Raw genomic sequence first — 23,336 nt, 5'->3', positions numbered from 1 at the left:
ATAGAGGTAAATGAGCTAAACATAATTATGTTACTGTAATTGTGTTTTTTTTTCTTTGTGGTGTTAATCTGCTCTTTGGGGTTTTCCTAAGATTTGAATGGCAAAATACTCTGATCCACAGTAACAAACAGCAACCAGTTAGAAATCTATCAGCAGTCTAAATAAAAAAATACACTTTTAAAAGCTTGTCCATGGTTGACTTTATATGTTTTACTTTGGCCTGAATGGTAAAGATAAACAACAATGTCTTTGACCTGAGAGATGTCTCTGAGCACCATGTGAGAATTCTAGTCTATGCACAAAATGTGCAGATAGAGAGGAAGCTGGTATCTAAAGGGGCTTTACGCTTGAATAGTAATATTGCTGTAAAAAGTGTAGAGATGGCATTTCCTCTGCTAAAAATACCTTGGCAAAAAATAAGAAGTGAAAGCAGATGAAAATACATTTGCATGTAATGGAGAAAAAAATGTCTAAATATACAGTATTGTGTTCCTCTTCTTAGTGCTCAGACGTCGTAAAAACTTGGCCTGCATTTTTGTATGTTAAAGTTGAACCCAGGAATAAATGTATAAATAATGGAGGCATGTGTATTTACTTTAAGGCTAAGTTCACTTTTCTAAATCTTTTCTTAAAACCTGTAAAGCATTGCACCAGCAATCAGCAGATCTCCTGCACGTCTGTTAGTGTATCTGTGTGGCAGTACATTCCGTACGGGCAAGCAGATACAGACAGGAAGTATCAATGAACTACCAGGGTGCTCCACAGCGCCACGGTAGTTCATTGAGAACTAAAGCCGACCGCCACAAAGGATGTCGGCACTTGTAGTTCATTTATACACAGAGCTGTGTGATGAATAACGCAGCTGTGTGGTCGGAGGCCCGCACGGCCACGCAGATTTAAAAAGTGCCAGCTACTATGGGAAACTTCTCCCTGTACTGCTGTCACAGGGGGAGGGGTTTTTGGGAGCAGCTGCAGCTTTGGGAGCATGTACGTGTTCCACCCTAAAAACAGGTGAATTTATCCTTTAACCCTTTCGCTGCCAGGTCCGGATGCTGCAGCCCCCTGCCTGTCAGATGAAAGCCCAATTTGTCAAACCACACCCGGTGCCATAGCGACCTGCCATGTTTTCCAGGCTCTGCTTGCCCATCTGCGGGCCCGGGAGCTATGTGGAGGGCAAGGAGAAGAGCGGATATGCGTCCCCTCTCCTCCCCTTCTTGTTGTGACCCAGAAAGCAATGTCTAGGACAGGGGTCTTCAAACTATGGCCCTCCAGTTCTTCAGGAACTACAATTCCCATCATGCCTAGTCATGTCTGTGCATGTCAGAGTTTTACAATGCCTCATGGGATGTGTAGTTCTGCAACAGCTGGAGGGCCGTAGTTTGAGGATCTCTGGTCTAGGAGGTCCCTTCTGGGTCAGCCTCTCTGTGTACCCAGCTACCTTAGCCAGGAAAGGATGCAATGCGATCTACAATGCAAAAGATTAAGTGGAGCCCAAAGGAGATATGAATGTCTCGATAACCAGTTGCAGACTCTGGCCGTACTAGACACACCCAAAAACATGTCATCATTGTGCACAGCGCGTCTAGTATGTCCATTCCTTCTGCTCTGCTGCTGGGATTTCCCTATCCCAGTACAATGCAATTAAGCTGTGATTATTCACTCGCCCACGAGCCTCCCGCTCCTTTCCTGACATCCCCGCGCGAGTGACCGACGGCTCCGATGTCTGCCCGCCACTCGCGATCTCCCGCAGGAGAGGGAGAAAGGCAGACGGCTGATGTAAACACAGCCGTCTGTCATTCTCCCTTAGATAATGACAGAGGCTATGCGATCCTGCTATGTAGGATCGTATGTCTCTGTTATGATCTAACAAGCCACACCCCTTGACAGTTAGAATCACGCCCCTAGGGACACACTTAACCCCTTGATCACTAATAAAGTTAACCCCTTCCCTGCCAGTGTCATTTTTACAGTAACAGTGCATATTGATGGCACTGATTACTGTAGTAATGTCACTGGTACCCCCAAAAGTGTAAAAAATGTCAGTGAAGGGTCCGATCTGTCCGCCGCAATGTCGCAGTCCCGCAAAAAACACAGATCGCCGCCATTACTAGTTAAAACGAAATTGGTGAGACCTATTCGGTTTTTTCTTATCTTGGCCAGCAGGGTATCTGTGATGGCGGTGATTCTTCGCCGCATGATTTGGTTGAAGTACTGGTCGGCCGACCAGGCTTCCAAAAAGGTACTGACTGATCTACCTTTTGTAGGTGACCGTTTGGTGCCTCTATGGAAGAGATCATCAAGGGCCTTACGGGAGTACATTACGTCCGTAGGTTGCTAGGGGTAAGGAACCTCGTCGTAAACGTGGTCCTTTTTTCTCGGCTCACTAGTGGCCCTTTTGTCTGTGCGGGAGGCTCCAAAAGACTCTGGAATGGTAAGTCAAAGGCGGGCACCACCGGTTCTGAAGACAAGCCTTCCCCAGCCTGAAGGGGCGTCCTCACCCACATCTGGAGTGGGAGGACGTTGTTGCCTTTTGCCCAAACCGTGGACCTTGCTCATTCAGGACAAATGGGTCGATTTGGTTCGGTTAAAAAATCGAGTTCTGGTCCTTGCCTCCGGCAAGGTCCTGTTCTACCAACTTGCACCTGTCTCACGATCGGCTACAGGGTCTTTACGGGGTAGTGCAGGATCTGTTAGCACAAGGAGTCATTGTGCTGGGTCCAGAGTCAGAACGTTTTTAAGGTTTTTATTCCAATCTGTTTACAGTTCCCAGGAAGGAAGGCAAGGTTAATCCGATCTTGGATCCCAAGGCTTGAAAACCGCTTTGTGCGAGTTTTGGATGGAGTCCATTCGCAAAGGTAGTAGCTTTCCTCCATCAAGGGGATCTTCTGGCTTCTATCAATCTCAAGGACGCTTACCTTCAAATTCCAACATATGTCGGGCATCAGCTTTTTCTTGGTTTTGCCGTGGGCAAGGAGCACTTTCAATTTGTGGCATTACCCTTTGGTCTCGTCTCAGCTCCTTGGATGTTCACAAAGATTTTGGCCCCAGTGCTGGCCTTGCTACAGCAGAAGGGGATAGCAGTACTGGGTTACCTGGACGATCTGCTTCTGTGTGCAGAGTCTTCTTCGGCTTTAGAAGCCAACTCGAACATCACTGTGCGAACTCTTCAACAGTTCGGATGGACACTGAATTTTCAGAAATCGGCTTTGATTCTGTCCACCAAGCTGGACTACTTGGGTCTGATGCCGGACTCGACGTCGGCCTGGGCGTTTCTTCCACAGGCTAAACCTCTGAAGCTACAGGATGCGATTCTGCTCCTGTCTCACGATCGGCTATAGGGCCTTTACGAGGTAGTGCAGGATCTGTTAGCACAAGGAGTCATTGTGCTGGTTCCAGAGTCGGAACGTTTTTAAGGTTTTTATTCCAATCTGTTTACAGTTCCCAGGAAGGAAGGCAAGGTTCGTCCGATCTTGGATCCCAAGGCTCGAAAACTGCTTTCTGCGAGTTTTGGATGGAGTACATTCGCAAAGGTAGTAGCTTTCCTCCATCAAGGCGATCTTCTGGCTTCTATCGATCTCAAGGATGCTTACCTTGAAATTCCAACATATGTCGGGCATCAGCTTTTTCTTCGTTTTGCCGTGGGCGAGGAGCACTATCAATTAGTGGCATTACCCTTTGGTCTCGTCTCAGCTCCTTGGATGTTCACAAAGATTTTGGCCTCAGTGCTGGCCTTGCTACAGCAGAAGGGGATCGCAGTACTGGGTTACCTGGACGATCTGCTTCTGTGTGCAGAGTCTTCTTCAGCTTTAGAAGCCGACTTGGACATCACTGTGCGAACTCTTCAACAGTTCGGATGAACACTGAATTTTCAGAAATCGGCTTTGATTCTGTCCACCAAGCTGGACTACTTGGGTCTGATGCTGGACTCGACGTCGGCCTGGGAGTTTCTTCCACAGGCTAAACTTCTGAAGCTACAGGATGCGATTCTGCTCCTGTTGTCCAACCATTGGTCTTTCCTCAGGACTTGCATGCAGTTGCTGGGCCTGATGGTTTCCACCTTTTGAGGCGGTTCCATTTGCTCAGTTCCATACCGGACATCTGCGAAAAGAGATTCTGGTCAAATGGAACAAGGATCCGCTGTCATTGGACGATCTGATCCTGTTTATTTGGTTACGAGGGGGTCTCTACTATGGTGGCTCCATTCCCCAGCGCTTCGCCTGGCAAAATCTTTCTTCCCCTGTATTGGACTGTGGTCATCATGGATTCCAGTCTGTCTGGGTGGGGAGGTGTCTTGGGATTGTACTCGGCCTAAGGTGTTTGCACTTGAGAGGTGTCCAGTCTGCCGATCAACATCCAGGGGATTTGGGCGATTTTATTTTCCTTTCGGAGGTCAGACTCGCTTTTTGTGGTTACGGACAGACCAAGAAAAGGGCTGGCTGCGTCTTCTGCTACCATCTCCAGATGGATCAGACAGATGGTGACTCAGGCCTATTCCATTAAAGGTCAGGTTCCACCTTTCCCTGTCACGGCGCATTCTACTCGGGCGCTGATTGCTTCTTAAGCCTTCAGGTCATCAGATATCGCAAGTTTGCAAGACGGCCACTTGGTCGTCGGTGAATACCTTCACAAAATTCTATAAGGTAGATACTTTGACATCTGCGAATGCTTCTTTTGGCCACAAAGTTTTTCAGGCTGCTGTTTGAGGGGCTTTTCCCTCTTGAGGGGTGTTTTTTATTTAAACTTTTTTTTTGAGACGGGGTCTGTGACCCGGTTAGGGCTCCTGTGTCCTGGTTAAGGGCTCTTATGTTTAGCTTTGGGTTATTTTCCCCACCACTCATTTCCCTTTTGGATGTCCCAGTAGTTATGATTTATGGAACGCTGTGCCCGTAGATAAATAAAAGAGAAAATGGGATTTTTGTACTTGCCGTAAAAGCCATTTCTCTGCATTTATTGACAGACACAGCACCCATTCTTCTATGGAGTTCTGATACTTCTAATACTGCTAATACTTCTTGCTACTAAACTCATTACCTAGAGCAGAGAGGGGGGGTTATATACCAGCTGAGGAAGGCCTATGGGCATAACCAGGTGTTTTTTTGCTGCCTAGTCCTACTCCTGGAGGAGGCAGTATAACCCAGTAGTTATGATTTATGGAGCGCTGTGCCCGTCGATGAACTCAGAGAAATGGATCCCATTTTTATTTTTACACCCAAGCACATAAAATCCCCCAAAACAATTTTAAGGACCCCCAATATTGGCGTGTATGAGCGTAAACGCATATGTGTCGGGGCGCCTACGTGTGAAAATGTAGATTGCGATACACGTGTCGCTGGGGGTGAGAGCAGCACTTAACTAATACCTATAAGGGGCCTTTTGAAGCGTCGTCTAAAGAAAATGCAGGGTACTGAAGTATGTCACCATTTCAGGGGCACACACAAATTTAAGGTTCGACAAGTTGGGTATCTATTTACTCTATGCAACTTCATCTTTTATATTTTACTAGAATTGTGGGTAGTTTATTGCGTTTGTTTGCCCTAAAATTCACTTTAGTGTGTTTTATTTTTTTACTGAAATCTTGGTCTGCTTTGTGTATTACTTCCAGATCGGTGCATGAATCCAGTTTTAATCTTTGCCTTTGTGCAGAAGCTTACTTAATAAAGACTGGTAACTGCTGCTCTCTCTTTGTACAGGGTGACTGATCTTGTCTCTGTACCTCCTGTAGTTTTCTGCAGAAAGCCAGTAGTGGGCGGGGCCACCCACTACCACTACCAAAGTCAAATGTAAAAATTCCTGTACTGCAGCTCATCAATAAAGTATTAGAACAGCTCTGTATTTTACAATCCTTTACAAAAATCTACAGCACATCAGTTTGCTGTAAAAAAAAAAAAAAAAAAAAAAAGTTATGACATCTGCTTATTATTTCCGGGAAACCACTTTTTTTTTTTTTTTCAAAACGTTTTTATTGAATAATAAAGATACAATACAGCAAAGTAAACAATCATATGTGAGCAAACATGCATATACAGCAGATAACAAAACAATTGAGTTTCCCGCCCACATATGGAGATATAAAAGGGCCAATAAGATCCAGGACCAACTCCAATCGTTGCAAGCTCCAATCTATACATAACGGTCCTGGAGCATGTACTAAATCTTGCATAGAATGTATAACCAGCAAGGGTAAACCAAAACAAGAGGGGGGGGGGAGGGTGTAGGTTCAGGGTCCCTACACCCAAAAATGTAAAGGAGTACTAAAGCACAGTTACAAACCCATAAAACAGAAAGAAAACCCACTGTAAGGCACTCCAAGCGACCGGCCCAGGCACAGCAACGGGGGGGGGGGGGGGTTATTACCAAAAAGAGAACAAGAAAAATGTTCGTCAGAAAAGGCTGAGGAGAGGTGCGAGCCGCGTGGACCAGCCAGACGGGTCGGAGCACCCAAATGAGGTAGGGGGTGGGAAGGGGGAAGGAAGGAGGAGGGAGGGGAAGGAAGGAGGGAGGGAGGGCAAGGAGGGGGAAGGGGAAGGCGGTGGAAAGGGGAGAAAAAAAAAAGGGGGGGGGGAGAAGTGGGGTCACCTAGAAGCTAATGCCTATCCGTGTGTAATGACAGCCAATCATAATAGAAACATCGGGTATGAGGGTGTCGATTCAGAAAACCAAGACATAATCCAAGTAGCCCCAGTACGGGATGTCAAACCTGAAGGTAGCAGGAAAAGAGCAAATGCAACTTAAGCGTTAAGTGTAGAAAATTCCGGTGTGGTTGTGAAGTGAGCCCAGCACGCCCATTTCTTGTGATATTTAGTGGGGGTGTCATTGGCTATATGAATGAGCTCCTCCATTTCCGCAATAACAGCAATTCGATGCAGCCACTGTTTAATCGTAGGTGCCTGTGTAGAATTCCACAGAACAGGAACGCATTGGCGTGCAGCATTGATCATCTGGGCAGGAAGCGATTTCGTATAAGAAGCATGCGAAGTGGGGGAATGGTGCAAGAGGAATTGAGCCGGCGAGAAGTCCAGATCATCCGTAGTCACCTGCTTAATAAGTCGGTGGACCTCTGTCCAGAATGCTGTCAAACGTGGGCAAGACCACAGGATATGGAGAAGAGAGCCGGTGTCCGCTAGGCACCTCCAACAGGTGGAGGGTACGGAAGGTGAGATCTTATGAAGGAGCGTCGGAGTGCGGTACCACCGTGAAACAATTTTAGAACCGTTTTCTTGGGTCGTAACGTTTCGCGAACATTTTTGATTTTTCAAGAAGATCTGCTCCCATTCATCCTCGGAGAACGAACAGGCAAGGTCTTTCTCCCAGGCTACACAGCGGGAGCGTGTGAGCTGACCCGAATCCTCAAACAGGAGAGAGTGCGTGATGGAGATAAGTCTACGGAGGGGGCCCTCCTGCTGACAGAGCCCATCAAACGTGGTCGGGGAGTCCCGACAGGGAAACCTCCTAACAAATGCTTGCACATAGTGAGCCAGCAGAAGGAAGGACCAAGGTGGAATGGGGGGTTTCTTTGCTTTCTGAGCAATAGAAGAGGCCGGAAAGACCTCCACTTCGTCGCTGACATGGTGAATGCTCAATTGTTCCTGCGGCCAGTGGTCAAGCAAATAATGATGGTGCATGCCGGGGGGAAAGTCAGGATTGAGTCTGAGTGGGATCATCGGACCCTGGGCCCGCGAGATACCACACGTTTTGCATGTCGTGTTAAAAGATTGGAGAGTAGGACCAATCCGAGGATGCAGCCGAAGAGAGAGCGGCAGGTGAGCGGGACGCAGCCACGGGGATGTAGCTAAATCGAGTGTAGTAAAGCCACCTTCCAGGGATACCTAATTCTTGTGCAGCTTATGGACGTTCCAATCGATGATTCTGGTTAAGTGACACGCCATATGATAGTTTCGAGCATCAGGAAGACCGATACCCCCTTTGTGTTTGGGCAAGCAGAGAAGGTCGTAATGGATGCGGGAATGTTTATCATTCCATAAGAACGCGGACACAAGACGTTTGTAGTCCCCAAAGAAGGTCCGCGGGATAGCCGCAGGAACCGTTTGGAGAACATACAAAAGCCGCGGCAGAACGTTCATCTTTAAGACCGCAGCACGCCCGAACCAAGATAGAGGCAGTCGAGTCCAAGCGAGGAGATCCTGTTTGATTTTATGAAGAATCGGGGGAAAGTTCCGGAGGAATAGGTGTCGCAGATCAGCCGAAATCTGAATGCCCAGATATGTCAAGGAGTCTTGCTTCCATACAAAGCGAAAATTGGTCTTGCACATTTGCACTTCTTGAGGGGATAAGGAGACATTTAGCGCAAAGGATTTGGCAAAATTGATTTTCATGTTGGACAAAGAGGCGAATTGACGGAACTCCTGCAAGACCGAAGGAAGAGTAGTAATAGGGTCAGTCAAAAACAGCAAGAGATCGTCTGCATAAGCAGCTACCTTGTACTCCTTGGCAGCAAACTTAACCCCACGAATAGACGGGTTATCCCTGATACTGTTCAGGAGAGGCTCCAAAGTCAGCACAAAAAGTAGGGGGGACAAAGGGCACCCCTGTCTAGTCCCGTTACGGACGGGGAAGGCACTCGACAGGGTGTCGTTAACCCGGACCCGGGCACTCGGATTAGCGTAGAGGGACATAAGGAAGCACATCATGCGCGGGCCCAACCCCCAAGCGCGAAGGGCAGCTTCCATGTAGTCCCACGACACCCTATCAAATGCCTTCTCCGCATCCAGGGAGAGGAGGAACCCCCTCTGCTGGGACACCGAAAGAACGTGGTGGAGGTTAAGAGCTTTGATGGTATTATCCCTGGCCTCCCGACCAGGGATAAATCCAACCTGATCCAGATGTATCCCCGTAGAGAGGAGAGGAAGCAACCTGTTTGCCATGATTCTAGCAAAGATTTTTATGTCCACGTTTAATAACGAGATTGGCCTATAATTGGACGTAGAGGTCGAATCCTTCCCCTCTTTCGGGATAACGACTATGTGAGCTTCCAGCATACACGGTGACAGGGGCTGGTCTGCTGAAAGAGAGTTAAACGCCTCCAAAAATGGGATGGACAGAACATCGGCAAAAGATTTATAGTAAGCCGCAGACAGGCCATCCGGGCCCGGACTCCTGTTCGATTTGAGCTGTTTAAGTGCCAACGACCATTCAAGTAGGGTGATGGGGGCTTCAAGAGAAGTCTTGAAATCCGACGAAATCAGGTTTCTGTTAAGGAAATCGTCAAGGGCATGCACTCTCGACTCAGAGGCAGAGGAGGGAGAGTCCCCACACGGGAGATTATACAACTGACGATAATACCTCTCAAATCCGCCAGCAATGTCCCTATTATTGGAAATACGCGAGCCAGAATCAGATCGAAGGTGATGGACGACCGTTTTGGCTTTTCGGGTATGTAAGGCTCTCGCCAGAAGGCGGCCACTTTTGTTGCCGTGCTCACAAAAGAGCTTCTGAGACAGTAAAAAGCTCCTACGTGTCCTTCTGTCTAGCTCCAGCTGGAGCTTTTCTCTAGCATCCATGAGAGCGTCATGCGTGGCCTGAGCCAGCGTCTTCTTGTGAGCCCTCTCCAGGGCGGAGATTTGAGACAAATACTCAGAAATGGTCGCTTCCCTCTGCTTTCGTAGTGCAGAGGCGAGCGCCAAAAGTTTTCCCCGGATCACACACTTGTGTGCAGCCCACTGGGTGATCAGGGACGTGTCAGGGGTAGAATTACAGCGAAAATAGTCCACAAGGGCGGAGCGGAGTTCAGAGAGTCGGGCGGGGTCCGTCAGCAGGGAGGCGTCCAGCCTCCAGATCCTGTCCCGTGGGGCATAGATAGGCAGAGACAATGACATCGTGATCGGGTTGTGATCAGAGATAACAGATGGTTCGATCGTAGCGTCCGTAAGATATATCCAGTCCCTCTGGGATAGAAAGATGTAATCTATCCTGGAATACTTCCTGTGAAGCGGGGAGAAGAAAGTAAAGTCTTTATCGCGTGCATGCATAGTGCGCCAAGAGTCATGCAGGAACAATTCCTGAAGGCTCAATCTAATTTGTTTCAATGCCTTGTAGGGAAGGCAAGAGGAACCCGTGGAAGTGTCCAACAGAGGGTCCAGAGGGACGTTGAAATCGCCCCCAAAAATGAGAGTGCCCTTCTGGAAGGGAATCAGTTCAGCAACCACAGCACGGAAAAAAGAAACTTGGGAGGAATTCGGACTGTAAACATTCACTAGAGTGAGAGGCTGGTCACGAATAGACCCAGTCAAGAAGAGGTAGCGACCCTGAGGGTCCGCTAAAGAGGCCGAAATGGTTAAGGGAACAGACTTGGCAATCAGAATCGAAACCCCCTTAGTCTTAGAGTCAGCTGATGTAGCATGAAAAACAGTAGGATAATATTTGTTGTAACAGCAGGGAATGGCATCAGAGCGAAAATGTGTTTCCTGAAGAAAGACCACGTCCGCTCGGAGTCTACGCATATGCGTCAAAACCGTGGACCGTTTCTGTGGCGTGTTAAGACCCTTGGTGTTAAAGGAGACTATTTTCAGTTTTTGGGCGTCAGTGTCCAACTGAGGGATACGCGGCATGTTAGCAACAGGTACAATCCAAACCCCAAAAAAAAAAAAAAGGGGGGGGGGGTAAGAAGAAAGGTAGGAGAGACGGGGGAGGGAAACTAGGAAAAACAAGCAGGAAAGGGGAAGCGGGTAGGGGGACAAAGACAGAGGGTATTAGAAGACCAGCTGCCTTGCCCTACTAGGGAAGGGACAGGGAAAGAAAGTCGGATCTAGTTCGGCAGAGGTATATAACCTCAGCCGTTGGCGAGTGTGGAAGGTAGAAAATCCAAAAATGGGAGTCAGCACCAAGCACCTGAAAAGGCCTTTGAAAGCTAAAAGAAGAGCCCTAGAAATGCGGGAAACCAGGGGAGCAGCTCCGGCGCACAAGCCAAAGTATAGGGGCCTACAGCCTAGACCTTTTAGGGAGAGAGCGAGGGGGGGTAGCCCGACAGGTAGGAGTACAGAAGTAGGGCACGGAGGGAGGGGTAGAACCTATCGGGACATGGAACAGCCCTGACAAAAAAAGTCCAAGAAACATCACAACCCAAAATAACAGTGAACCATGTGACATTGCTTAAGTATAAATGGATGGAAGGAAGAAAAGGAGGTACCCAGTGAGCACCCATTGTCACCCAGAAACAAGGGAGGGGAGCCTGCGTTACAACCATATAGCTTAACACCTGTAGAGAGAAGATCATTAGTGTGCATAGAACCATGAAAGTAGTATACATGCCCCAATTATCTGGTCACAAGAGGAGATTCCTCCAAGGAGTCAGGGAGAAAGTTCCCACAGAGCCAGTCTGCCACCCAGCAACTCCCAGGCGGTGGAATCACCCATACCACCAAGGGAATGGCCGGGGTGCAGAGAGGCAAAGGATACAGTGAATTAAAGGCAGCAACAAGGTAACCACAGCTCGAGACACCCAGCCCCCCCCCCGCACAACCCCCCCACCCCGTCCCCCCCAACCTCAACAGAAGAAAACAATCCCCTCAAAATAGTCTCATACAAAAGGCCGTCAGATAGGGGGTCACACACCGAAGGAGACAGCCGGCATGACAATGCAAGACACAGCTCGCATCCCTCAGTGCACGACACAATATTGACAGCGAGAGAGCAGAACCTTCCGAGACATGTACAGTCAGCAGCACCCATAAGGAAAGTCAGCGATGTCAGCAGGCAGTAGCGACTAGGAGGGCCTTAGTAGGCAGAGAGGTAGACTGGAAGCGGAGTCGCCAGTGGTAAGGGATGAGACTGCACGTCCGGAGAGCAGGAGGTTCGTTCAAGGATAACACCGTGAGCGGGGACAGAGTCCGGCGGGGGGGGGGGAAGGGCAGCCACCACACCACCATCACGCAACAGCAGGAAAGTAGAAAGTAGAGTGGGGGGAGGCCGGGCGTCCAAGGGAGCAAGGTGTCCGTAAATCAGCAGGTGAGGTGACCGAAACAAACAGTGCAGAGACCAACAGGGTTACAGCACAGCATAGCGTCCGGAGGGAAACAAGCTGGCAGGGGGCCCCCTCGAACACAGCAACATCTCATTGTCCAGGCCAAGGAAGGGCGGTAGTTACGGTGTGTAGGAGATGGGGATACACACAGTGCAGGCAGACCGTATCCGGAAGAACCATGAGAAATCGGGGCAAACTGACACAGGGGACAACCGGTACTCACACTGGAGAGACTGCATCATTCAGGGCGTACATCGCGCTCGGCGGTGGTCAGGGGACGCCGTCGGACTGCCGTTGCGGGGTAGGCCAGCTCCCTCAGCCGGTGGAGAAGAAGGCGGGTGAGCCCTGCGTCTGCTGCTGCCAAAGTTGAAGTTGCCAGCCGGATGTACGCCCTCCATCGGAGCATCACGCTGAAGAGGCGAGAGGCGAAATTCACTGTACCAGTCAGGTAAGTGGACATAGGGGATGGCCAGCGTGGAGCAGAAATGTTCCAGGTTCTCCGGAACCCGAAGCAGAGCGGTGCGGCCCTGGAATGTGGCCGAGAGACCAAAGGGGAACTTCCAGCGGTAGATGATGGCTCTAGAGCGAAGCTCATCCAGCAGGGGGCGCAGTTCTCTCCATCTTTGTAAAGTGATGTTAGAGAGGTCCTGAAACATCTTGATTTCGGCGCCATGATATGTGAGGTGCTGTCGGACTCTGGCATTCCTCAAAACGTCCTCCTTCACCTGGAAGTTTGCCAGGCAGCAGACCACGTCTCTAGGCGGATCATTGTCCCTGCCCCGAGGGCGCAGGGCACGGTGAATCCGTTCCATGACAACAGGCGTTTCAGGGGGTCTGCCCAGTAAATCATTGCAAATGGCCACCACAGCCTGTGGAAGATTCTGGTGTTCCACACTCTCAGGGATGCCACGCACCCGCAAGTTCTTTCGCCGACCCCTATTGTCCAGATCCTCCACATGGCGATTCAAATCCCTTAGGAGGGCTGCATGGGATTCTGTAACTTGTTGAACGTGACACAGTGAGGCATCATGGCGGGCAGTAGTGGATTCCACTTCTTCCACACGCATTGCCATAGCCTGGAAGTCGCTCCGGAGTTCCGCTATGGCCGCAGAGAGGGTAGCTTTAATGTCCAGTTTAATGTCCGTGGCCACCATCTGTAAATCCGCAAACGATAGGGAAGCCGCTGATTTGGGCATAATCGCTTCGGACGATGAGGCGCCATCTCCCGGGGGGGGCCCTACTCGGTGAGCGGGAGCGAGGCAGGCTGGAAGGAGAGGGAGTAGGCCGCTGAGCATCTCTAGCCTGGGTGCGGAAGATTTCAGGGATATGTCTGCCGATCTGGGTCTCCGGTTCCCGCGGTGACCGGGATCGGGTAGCTGAGGAGCTCCGTGAGGTACTCCCCATGATGAAGTAGCAGATAAGGGGAGGTTTCGGGCAGCAGTCAGAAAAGACCAGGCCGTGAGGTGCAGGAGCCCGGAGCTAAGCAGCCATCTTGGATTGGGACCAAGCCACACCCCCCCCCCCCCCCCCCCCCCGGGAAACCACTTTCTGATGTCATGGGTACATACACGTGCATCTCATAAAATTAGAATAGCATCAAAAAGTTATTTTATTTCAGTAATTTAATTCAAATAGTTAAACTTGTATATTTTATATTGATGCATTACACAGAGTGATATATTTCAAGCATTTCTTTCTTTTAATTTTGACAAATAGGGCTTACAGCTAGTGAAAACCCAAAATTAAGTATCTCAGAAAATTAGAGTATTACCTAAGGTCAATAGAAAAAAGGATGCACTCAAAACTTGATCGAGGGTCCTTTTGCATGAATTACTGCATCAATGCGGCGTGGCATGGAGGTGATCAGCCTGTGGCACTGCTGAGGTGTTATGGAAGCCCAGGTTGCTTTGATAGCAGCCTTTAGCTCATCTGCGTTGTTGGATCTGGTGTCTCATCTTCCTCTTGACAATACCCCACAGATTCTCTACTATTCATTCCTGACAATGCTGGTTCCCTGGCTTTAATGCTGAACCAATGGCATTGACCCTTTAGGAGCTGACAAGGAAAAAGCCTGCATATCTTGAGTACTCCCCTCTATTTGACTTTGCCAGCTATTGGCCTGAACTGAAGTTAGGGGGTCAAACTGCAGATAACAGAGAGCCAGGCTACAAGCATTTTTTAGAGGAGTACAGCAAAGACTATCAAAGAAAACTAATGTATCAGGAAAAGTGGAACTTGTTCTTTTTCACATGGCTGTAATGTGTGTATCCCAAAATGCTCGGTATGCAGTCTGGTAAATATGCATCGTTAACAGTTCTATCTCTTTGACATCATCTATCTTTTCTAAGAATGCCCAGTGGTAAGAGTTTTGTGAGGCAGGTTTGTGGGGTTGTTGGCATTGATTTCTACTACTGGTATCTCTCAGACATAAAACCTGTAATCTGTAAAGGCTGATCATTTCTCTTCAATATTCTATGTATTTGTTTTTTATTTTCAGGAAAGACCAAAGTGCATTGTATCCTGAAGATCAACAGATCACGGTTTCAAACCTTTTGCATTTTATCCTAAAATATGCGACTCTTCCTTCCTCGATAGCTGATCCACCTTCCTCCTGCCCCAAATACTATCTGCAATACAAGGAGGATCAGGTTTCATTTTTGGAACTAGAGATCCAAAGGCTGAGGGCAGAAATTGATGTTCTACACAAGGCTCAGGCTCAGCTGGCAGAACTTCTTTCAGAAGCCAGAAAAGACACGCAGGACCTAAAGGTACAAAAGCAGAGATTAGAACAACACAACAAAGCTTTAGAGGTACACAAGCAACAGCTTCAGTCACTGTATGAAAAAAAATCCAGGGAGGTGGGGAGCATGGCTGAACAGATGAAGGAGCTTGTGGTCGCTTCTGAGCGTCTCCTGGCAGAGAACGCACTGCTCAAGTTTCTTATGGTATCGTTGGAAGCCAATAAAATAAAGGCTGAGACAGAGAAGTGTGATAACAATGAGGATGGAAATCTGCCAAGTCCTGATAACGCTGGTATATCTGAAGAAATATCTGATAGCTCCAATACAGATGATACACAGACAAGTGAATATAATAAAACAGACTAATTTTTTTTTTTTTATACAAAAGACATTTGTAATATTTATACTGCTTTTTCTTACTGTAAATATATTTTCCAGTGCAATTAACTGAGAATCAATAATTCTATTTTTTCAGTGGCTTCTTGGTTTAGGAGTCAGTTCTTTTTGGAATGTCAGGTTCTCTGTCCTGGGAAAAACTAACTTTTTCTCCTTAGGGTGGATCTAAATGCAAATCATGTTAGGCTACAGATGTCCTGCTGAGATGGATAAATAAAATTGCTTAAAGTGTATTTACACCCAGAAAAATATAATATTGCAGCTTACCAGGTAAAAATGTTGATTGCATTTGTGTTTTTTGTTTTTATTTTTCTGGCTTTTTTTTTTTTTTTTACCTGGTTGATCCTGCCAATAAAACTTTCTGTTCAAGGCTGAGAATACAAAAACCAAAAATGAATTTATACTCCTAATTACAGGAGGGACTTCAAGCAGCTTGTATTTTTGCACACACATTTATATCCACAATATGATGCGCAGCTGCAGTTTACAGAGGCTACGTATACTGCTCTTCCCGAACATGGCACTTCAGCTGAGCGGTTGACTGCTTGGGCATTGGACACTGGGGAGGCAGGGTGGTATCCCTTGTACACTGAATTGCTGGTTATTTCTTAAGTGGGGAAGGTAAGTATAGGATAACCATAACAACGAGGCAACTAACATCTTCTGAAGGAGGTCAGCATTTGCATTTCTCTTCAGAAAGGAATAATTTAAAGCCCTTCCTATAAAGTGAGATTATAACTTTTCTCGGTATTGAATTACTACTGGTTTATTTAATTTATCCACCACAGCAAGACTGTTAATAAAGCTTTAAACAAACCTTTAACTAAAAGCTTTTTCATTGTACAGGAATAGATCACTATCTGAAGGCAGAATCTGTCAGTCCAATCTCTGTTATTTTACTAACATGCTGCTAAGGCACTCAACACACCCCAGTCTTTTATAGAAGTAGAAAGCTTGCAACAAGGCCAATTCTGGGCTCTTCCTCTCCCATAACAGAAAGTTGGATCATTTAAAAATGTTCATGCAACAAAAATTGCGCTTAAAGAGAAGATGTTGCCAGATGATTTCAACAAATACCTTGGACACAGTAGGCTGCTTTCACACTGCTGTGCTCCGGTTTGACTGCTATCCCATAGACTTCTATTAAGGCTTTTTTGGTGCGTTTTCTGAAACCTGCACCAAAGATGCAGCATGCACATCTTTTGGTTTGCTTTCAGAAAATGTAACAAAAATACCTGCTCTAATAGAAGTCTATCGGAAGCACAGGCAAACGCAATGTGGCAGTGTGAAACATAGAAACATAGAATGTGTCGGCAGATAAGAACCATTTGGCCCATCTAGTCTGCCCAATATATCTGAATCCTATGAATAGTCCCTGGCCCTATCTTATATGAAGGATAGCCTTATGCCTATCCCATGCATGCTTAAACTCCTTCACTGTATTTGCAGCTACCACTTCTGCAGGAAGGTTATTCCATGCATCCACTACTCTCTCAGTAAAGTAATACTTCCTCATATTACTTTTAAACCTTTGCCCCTCTAATTTAAAACTGTGTCCTCTTGTGGTAGTTTTTCTTCTTTTAAATATGCTCTCCTCCTTTACCGAGTTGATTCCCTTTATGTATTTAAAAGTTTCTATCATATCCCCTCTGTCTCTTCTTTCTTCCAAGCTATACATGTTAAGGTCCTTTAACCTTTCCTGGTAAGTTTTTTCCTGCAATCCATGTACTAGTTTAGTAGCTCTTCTCTGAACTCTCTCTAGAGTATCTATATCCTTCTGGAGATATGGCCTCCAGTACTGCGCACAATACTCCAAGTGAGGTCTCACCAGTGTTCTGTACAGCGGCATAAGCACTTCTCTCTTTCTACTGCTTATACCTCTCCCTATACATCCAAGCATTCTGCTGGCATTTCGTGCTGCTCTATTACATTGTCTTCAAAGCACCCATAGTCTTGGATGGACGTGTATGTAAATCAACTTTAGATAAAAAAAAACAGAAAATTACAGCTGAACTCCAGCTAACACTTTTTAACTGTTATAACCACTTTGTTTTCTTTTGGGGAAATAATCGTTTAAATAAAGTGACCACTGTATGCACCCGTCTGTGCTGTTTATCCCAACACACTTTGCTGGACAGCTTGGCTTGATTAAAGAAGGCTGGAAAATGAATGATTTTATTGGCAGGATCAACAAACTCCAAAACAGTGTTATGGGGGAATAATATGTTTTCTAGCGCAATATACATTTTGAAAAGATTTAAGTATTTTTACATCTTAGTGAAACCAATTGTTTACTGTCAGGTTATTTTTAAACTATAGACCTTTTCTTAATGGTTTTACCAGATAGCTTGCCACTAAATTAGAAAAAATGTATATACAAATATACAGATTAACATTCATATCTACTAATTTTGATATATGAGTTTTGCTTCCTCCCTAGTAGTTCTGCACAATAATTGTTCCTCTATCCATGTGGGTCTTCCACTGTCACTTAAGAGTCCATGCACACTGGATTAAAAAAATTGCTGCTTCTAGAGGAGTTTTAACGTTTTGCCTGCTGAAGCCGCTCAATGTTATCCTGTGTCCATGCACATAAGGACATTTAGAAGCCCTACTGTCTTGTGTTTTTGAGAGTTTTCTGTTAGAAAAAAAAACGCTAAATGTTCCTAAACGCCTGTACAAAAACACTCTAAGTGCATTTTTCTGCCATAGTACTGGCATTTAAGCCCAGTGTGCATTGATCCTAAATGGTAACTGAAAAAAAATCTCTTGGTAGCTTATTCTGTTATCTCACCACTTGGTTCAGTAAGGCAGGCCATACACAATGAGAATTTTTTTATTGCAAACACAGGTTGATCAACACAGACGGTGCTGACAGGGGAACCAGCTATTGTCTTCTCCCGATGGGGTTTGGAAGCTGTGCTCTCCGAGAGAAGATAGTGGTTATCACTATTGTCTGCAATCCAGCAAGCTGGTTGTACCCAAGTTGATAGATCAACTTGGTTCATTCAGTCTGCTCATTAACAGTTTGAATCTCAGCCGAGATTCGAACAGTGTATGATTGGCCTTATTGTCTTGGATTTACTTTGAAACGTGGATCTTTTGTCCACTTGGGAGCTTTAGACGTTCCCCCAAACCATCCTAACCCTTTGTGTGTTCCAGCACTTTCCATTGCATTCTTCTTAAGGTGTAACATCCACGTGGGTGCATGGCCCCGTATGAACATAGTGTGCCCTCCAACATCCTGGAATATCAATGTCTCTATCGTTACATAGGGACACAGAACCGTAGAGAATCTGCACTATTGGAGCTGTGTGTCTCTATAAATGTTAGAGAAAAGCATTGTACAATGATTAACAAAACAAATACCTTTTTTGATCTACCAACCAACAAGCAAAACTGAAAAATTCTGATTGAAATGTACTTAACCACTTCAGCTCCAGAAGATTTACCCCCTTAATCACCAGGCTATTTTTTTGCAAAACAGCACTGCGGTACCTTAACTGACAGTTGCGCGGCTGTGCGACACTGTACCCAAATAAAATTTATGTCCTTTTTTTCTCACAAATAGAGCTTTCTTTGATCACCTCTACGTTTTTAATTTCTCTTTCGTTCATTGACCGACACAGCTCCTTATCTTCTTGACCACTCCTATGGGGCAGTCCCAAGGAGTATACTCCCACTCTCAGCTATAGGCATTCAGTTTTTTTCTGCCTAGTCAGGAGTAAGGACCTAGTTCCTTGCTGGGATCTCTGGTCCTGGCAATTCTTTTCCTTTTTAAATTGAATTTTTTTTCCTATCGTTATTTTGTTCCTGTGAGGATCTACAATCAACTGCCGGACTGGGCAACTGACTGGATAATCTAGATCCAAGAGGGTCCCTCTAGTCTGGCCAGCGACCATGCGCAGGCCTCAGCTCCACGTTAGGTCGGCCGTGACATAGCCCCACTGGACAGGGGCTGGCCTGTGAGTTAAACGTCTTGCGAGGGCGCAAACGACCTGGCCTCAGCCTGAGTCGCGGCGTTCCTCCTGGCTGACAGCCCCCCATTCCGATGGAGTGGAGCCCACACTGTTCCTGGTTTGGTAAGTAGCTGTCCCTCCTCTACCTCTGGGGAGTCGAACCGGCGGTGGGGGAGCGTGCCACCCACGACCAGACGATCGACTTTAGGGAGGGAACAGTATCTGGTGGGGGCTCCTGCCAGGGCCCCCCTTCCTGACGGGATCGTGTTCAGAGCTCCTGGGGTCCCCCCTGGGTCCCCGGGAACCGCGTGGTGCTGCGCACGGCAGCCATTTTCTTTTGTGCTGTAGATCGGTGGTCATGTTTGTGTAGCCTCGATGGCCATTTTCTTGTGGGTTTCCCATTGAAAATAGCGGCCCTGTTTTTGAAGCTATATGATGGTGTTTCAGCGGTGGAAGCCCCTCCTCATCCCCTAGTGCTGACTCCGGGGTCTTTCTCTTCCTGATCGCCACATGGTCTACAGTTAGCTTGATGCTGGATGTGCCTGATTGGTGGTGAGTCTCTTTGTGGGGTTCTCACTTCCTTTCTCTGCTATAGCAGGGTTAGTGTTCTGTGCTGGGCCCTGTGGGGCCGCAAGAACAGTGGGGGTGTCCTTAGCCGTTCATACACCTTTTTTTGTGTGGGTCCCCCCCCTTCACTAATGAAGTCCCTGGAGCACATTTCCTCACCTGATCCCCTCTGAGGCTGCCGGGCCCTCCAGGGCCCAAAAATCCCTGACTGTACTAACTGTGGTTCCTGGAGTCTTTAGTGTCCAAGGTGGATTTAGTTCTGGGAAAATGGGCTAGCAAAAAGCATCCCCCTCCTTCATCTGTCTCATCAAATCCTGAATCTGATTTGGCCGCCGCAGATGCAAGTTACCCTTCTGGGTCTATGTCCACGCACCCTGCATGCTCAGATAGGGAGGATGATTCCACTGCTCCTCTAGCTGTGCATGAAAAGGCGCTGGTGGATGCGCTGATTGTGTCAGTGCGTGAAACTTTAAAGATGGAGGATGCGGCTGATGTTACATTGGAGGCGCCGGTCCCTTTTGCCACCCACATGCCCTCCAAGGCAGCAAGGGTGTTCCCTTTTCCTGCTTACTTTGATAATATTGTCACAAAACAGTGGGGTTGTCCAAAACCCACTTTTGCCGTCCCTAAGCATTTTGCGATGTGGTATCCTTATGAGGATTGCCTGCTTAAAAATTGGACGTTCCCATCTGTAGTGGACTCGCCGGTTTCCAGGTTAAATAAAGCCACCTTAATTATTGTTCAGGAGTTCCCGGCCTTTAAAGATCTGGCTGATAGGAGGTCAGAGGCTTTGGCCTGCCATATGTTCACTGTGGCTGGTTCGGCACGTAGGCCGTAATTCACTATTGCCCTGGTGTCACAAACTCTGACCTAGTGGGCTAAACTTTTACTGGAAGGGGAACAGCTTCCCTCTGAGCTTGTGGATCAGTTGGTCCAGGTGCTACAGTTTGTGATGCCTCTTTCGATGCGCTCCTTTGATTTCTCGACTGTCTGTCTCAGCAGTGGTCCTTCAACGCATTATCTGGCTGAAATGCTGGTCTGCGGACCAGACTTCTAAGAAGGCTTTATCTGATCTCCCGTTTGTGGGGGATCGCCTGTTTGGAGCTTCCTTGGGTGACATCATTAAGGGCCTCACAGGGGGAAAGAGAACTCTTCTCCTGCAGGCTTCCAAGGGCATGGGACCCTGTCGTAGACGGGGGCCATTCTTCTTGGCTCATAAGAGGCCTTTTCGTCCCTCAGGGCCTCAACTGGAGGTTCCAAGATGATCTTGGCTGGAAAGCCACAAGCAGGCTCTTCCAGACCTGCAAATAAGGCTTTCTCTGCATGAAGGGGCGCCTTCACAGATATCTGGGGTGGAGGGACATCTTCGCTGGTTTCTGGATCTGTGGACCTCCCTGGTACAGGACAAGTGGGTCAGCAAAGTAATTTGGTTCAGCTACAAGATAGTTTCGGTCTTATCCTCCAGAAACTTTCTTCCCTTCCAACCTGCGTTTGTCCCCAGATCGCTGACAGGGTCTCTTTAGTGCAGTGCAAGACTTGTTACTTCAAGGGGTGATTGTCCCGGTTCCGACTTCGGAACGTTTTCAGGGGTTTTTAGTCTAACCTACTTACTGTTCCCGGCAAGACAAGGTACGTCCAATTCTAGACCCTTAAGGCATTAAACTTTTTTGTGCGGGTACAAAAGTTCCAAATGGAGTCCATTCGCACGGTAGTACCTACATCAGGGGGATTTTCTCGCTTCTATCGACATCAAGGACACCTACCTTCACATTCCAATATGTGCCGATCACCAGCGCTTCCTCCGCTTTGCCGTGGGCGAGGAGCATTATCAGTTTGTTTGCGTTACCCATTGGTCTCGCCTCCGCTCCTCGGGTCTTCATGAAAGTGTTGGCCCCGGTACTAGCATTGTTGCGTCAGTGGGGAATCGTGGTACTGGGGTACCTGGACAATCTTCTACGAGTGGAGTCTCCGACTGCTCTAATGGACAACATGGAGATTACTCTGCAAACTCTGAAGGCGTTGGATTGGATTCTGAACCTTCAGAAGGTCTGCTCTGGTTCCATCCACAAGATTGGACTATCTGGGTCTGACTCTGGACTCGGCCTCAGCCGGAGTGTTTCTTCTTCTGGAAAAACTCAAGAGATTGCAGGAGGCTTTAGCTTCTGTTGTCCAGCAGACGGTCATCCCTCTGGGCTTGCATGCAGGTGCTGGGCCTGATGGTGTCTACCTTTTGAGGCAATTCCGTTTGCACAGTTCCACACGAGATCGCTGCAAAAAGAGATCCTGGTAAAATGGGACAATAATCTGTAGTCTCTAGACAATCTGATCCTGTTAAATCGGGGTACAAGAAGGTCCCTGATCTGGTGGCTTCATTCTCCGGCACCATGACAGGGAAAATCCTTTCTCCCCCTGTACTAGACGGTTTTCACTATGGATGCCAGCTTATCCGGGTGGGGAGGCATACTCGGCACAGATTGTGCTCAGGGGGTCTGGACCAGAGTCCAGACTGCCGATCAATGTACTGGAGCTCCGAGCGATCAGACATTGTCTGGATCATTGGACAATTCGTCTTCAGGGGTGTCCAGTACGCATTCAATCGGAAAATGCCACAGCCGTGGCCTATGTTAATCACCAAGGGGGCAAAAGAAGTGCCCTGGTGGCTCATGAAGTAGCCGGTATTCTAAGATAGGCAGAACAATTTGTTCCAGCCCTCTCTGCTGTACACATTCTAGGGGTGAAAAATTGGCAAGCGGATTACCTCTGTCGACAGGTGTTGGACCAGGGGGAATGGTCACTTCATCCAGAGGGGTTTCATCAGTTGTATCCGGTGGGGTACTCCCGAAGTGGACCTGTTGGCCTCTCGTCTTAACAGGAAGGTACAGAGGTTTGTGGCACGGTCTCAGGATCCTCTAGCCGAAGCCACAGACACCTTGGTGGCTCCTTGGAGTCAGGATCGTCTGATTTAGGCCTCCCCTCTCAAACTTCTGCCAAGACTTCTGTGCAGGATCAAGGCAGAAGGGATTTCGGTCAGTCTAGTGGCTCCAGACTGGCCTCGCCGGTCTTGGTACGCTGATCTGGTACGGCTGGTCGCCGCTGCTCCTTGGAGACTTCCTCTCGGAAGATCTGCTGTCCCAAGGGCCAATCTTCCATCCTGCTTACAGTCACTGGCTATAACGGCTAGGCTGTTGTAAGCCAGGTGCTGAAGGATAGAGGTTTGTCTGAATCGGTGATTCCTATGCTGTTAATGGCTAGAAAATCTACCTCTAGGAAGATCTACCATCGTACTTGGAAGACGTACATTGCGTGGTGTGAGTCTCTTGGGGTTCACCCTCGCTCCTTTTCGGTGGCTCAGATAACGGTCTTCCTCCAACAGGGGGTTAAGCAGCGCCTGGCCTTGAATACCATCAAGGGCCAGGTTTCGGCCATATTGGTTTTCTTTCAACGTCCATTGGCCACACATTTCTTGGTGCGTACATTTATCCAGGGAGTTGGACATTTGGCTTCTCCAGTGCAGTTTCCGTTGCCACCGTGGGACCTCAATTTGGTGCTGTCAGTTCTTCAGAAGCCTCCTTTCAAAAGTCTTTGCGAGGTTCCATTGCTTATGGTGTCCCAGAAGGTGGCCTTTTTGTTGGCTATTACTTCTGCGCACAGGGTTTCGGAGCTGGTGGCGTTGTCTTGTCGTTCACCTTACCTGGT

The 23,336-nt window shown here is 47.7% G+C and overlaps 1 protein-coding gene across 1 annotated transcript in view; it reads left to right on the top strand.

Annotated features, from left to right (window-relative positions):
- Positions 1-15,387, top strand: part of TXNDC11 (thioredoxin domain containing 11) — a 158,342-nt gene extending 142,955 nt beyond the window's left edge. Inside the window, exon 12 of the mRNA XM_082262319.1 lies at positions 14,475-15,387. Within this exon, the coding sequence (XP_082118445.1) occupies positions 14,475-15,084 (610 nt within the window). The 3' untranslated portion in view covers positions 15,085-15,387. The remainder of the gene's footprint in view (positions 1-14,474) is intronic.
- Positions 15,388-23,336: the final 7,949 nt, after the last annotated feature.

The sequence above is a fragment of the Pelophylax lessonae genome (assembly GCF_965119305.1).
Source record: "Pelophylax lessonae genome assembly, chromosome: 6".
Classification (NCBI taxonomy): Eukaryota; Metazoa; Chordata; class Amphibia; order Anura; family Ranidae; genus Pelophylax; species Pelophylax lessonae.
The sequence above is the reverse complement of the archived record's forward strand: the minus strand, read 5'-3'. Positions and strand labels throughout refer to the sequence as shown.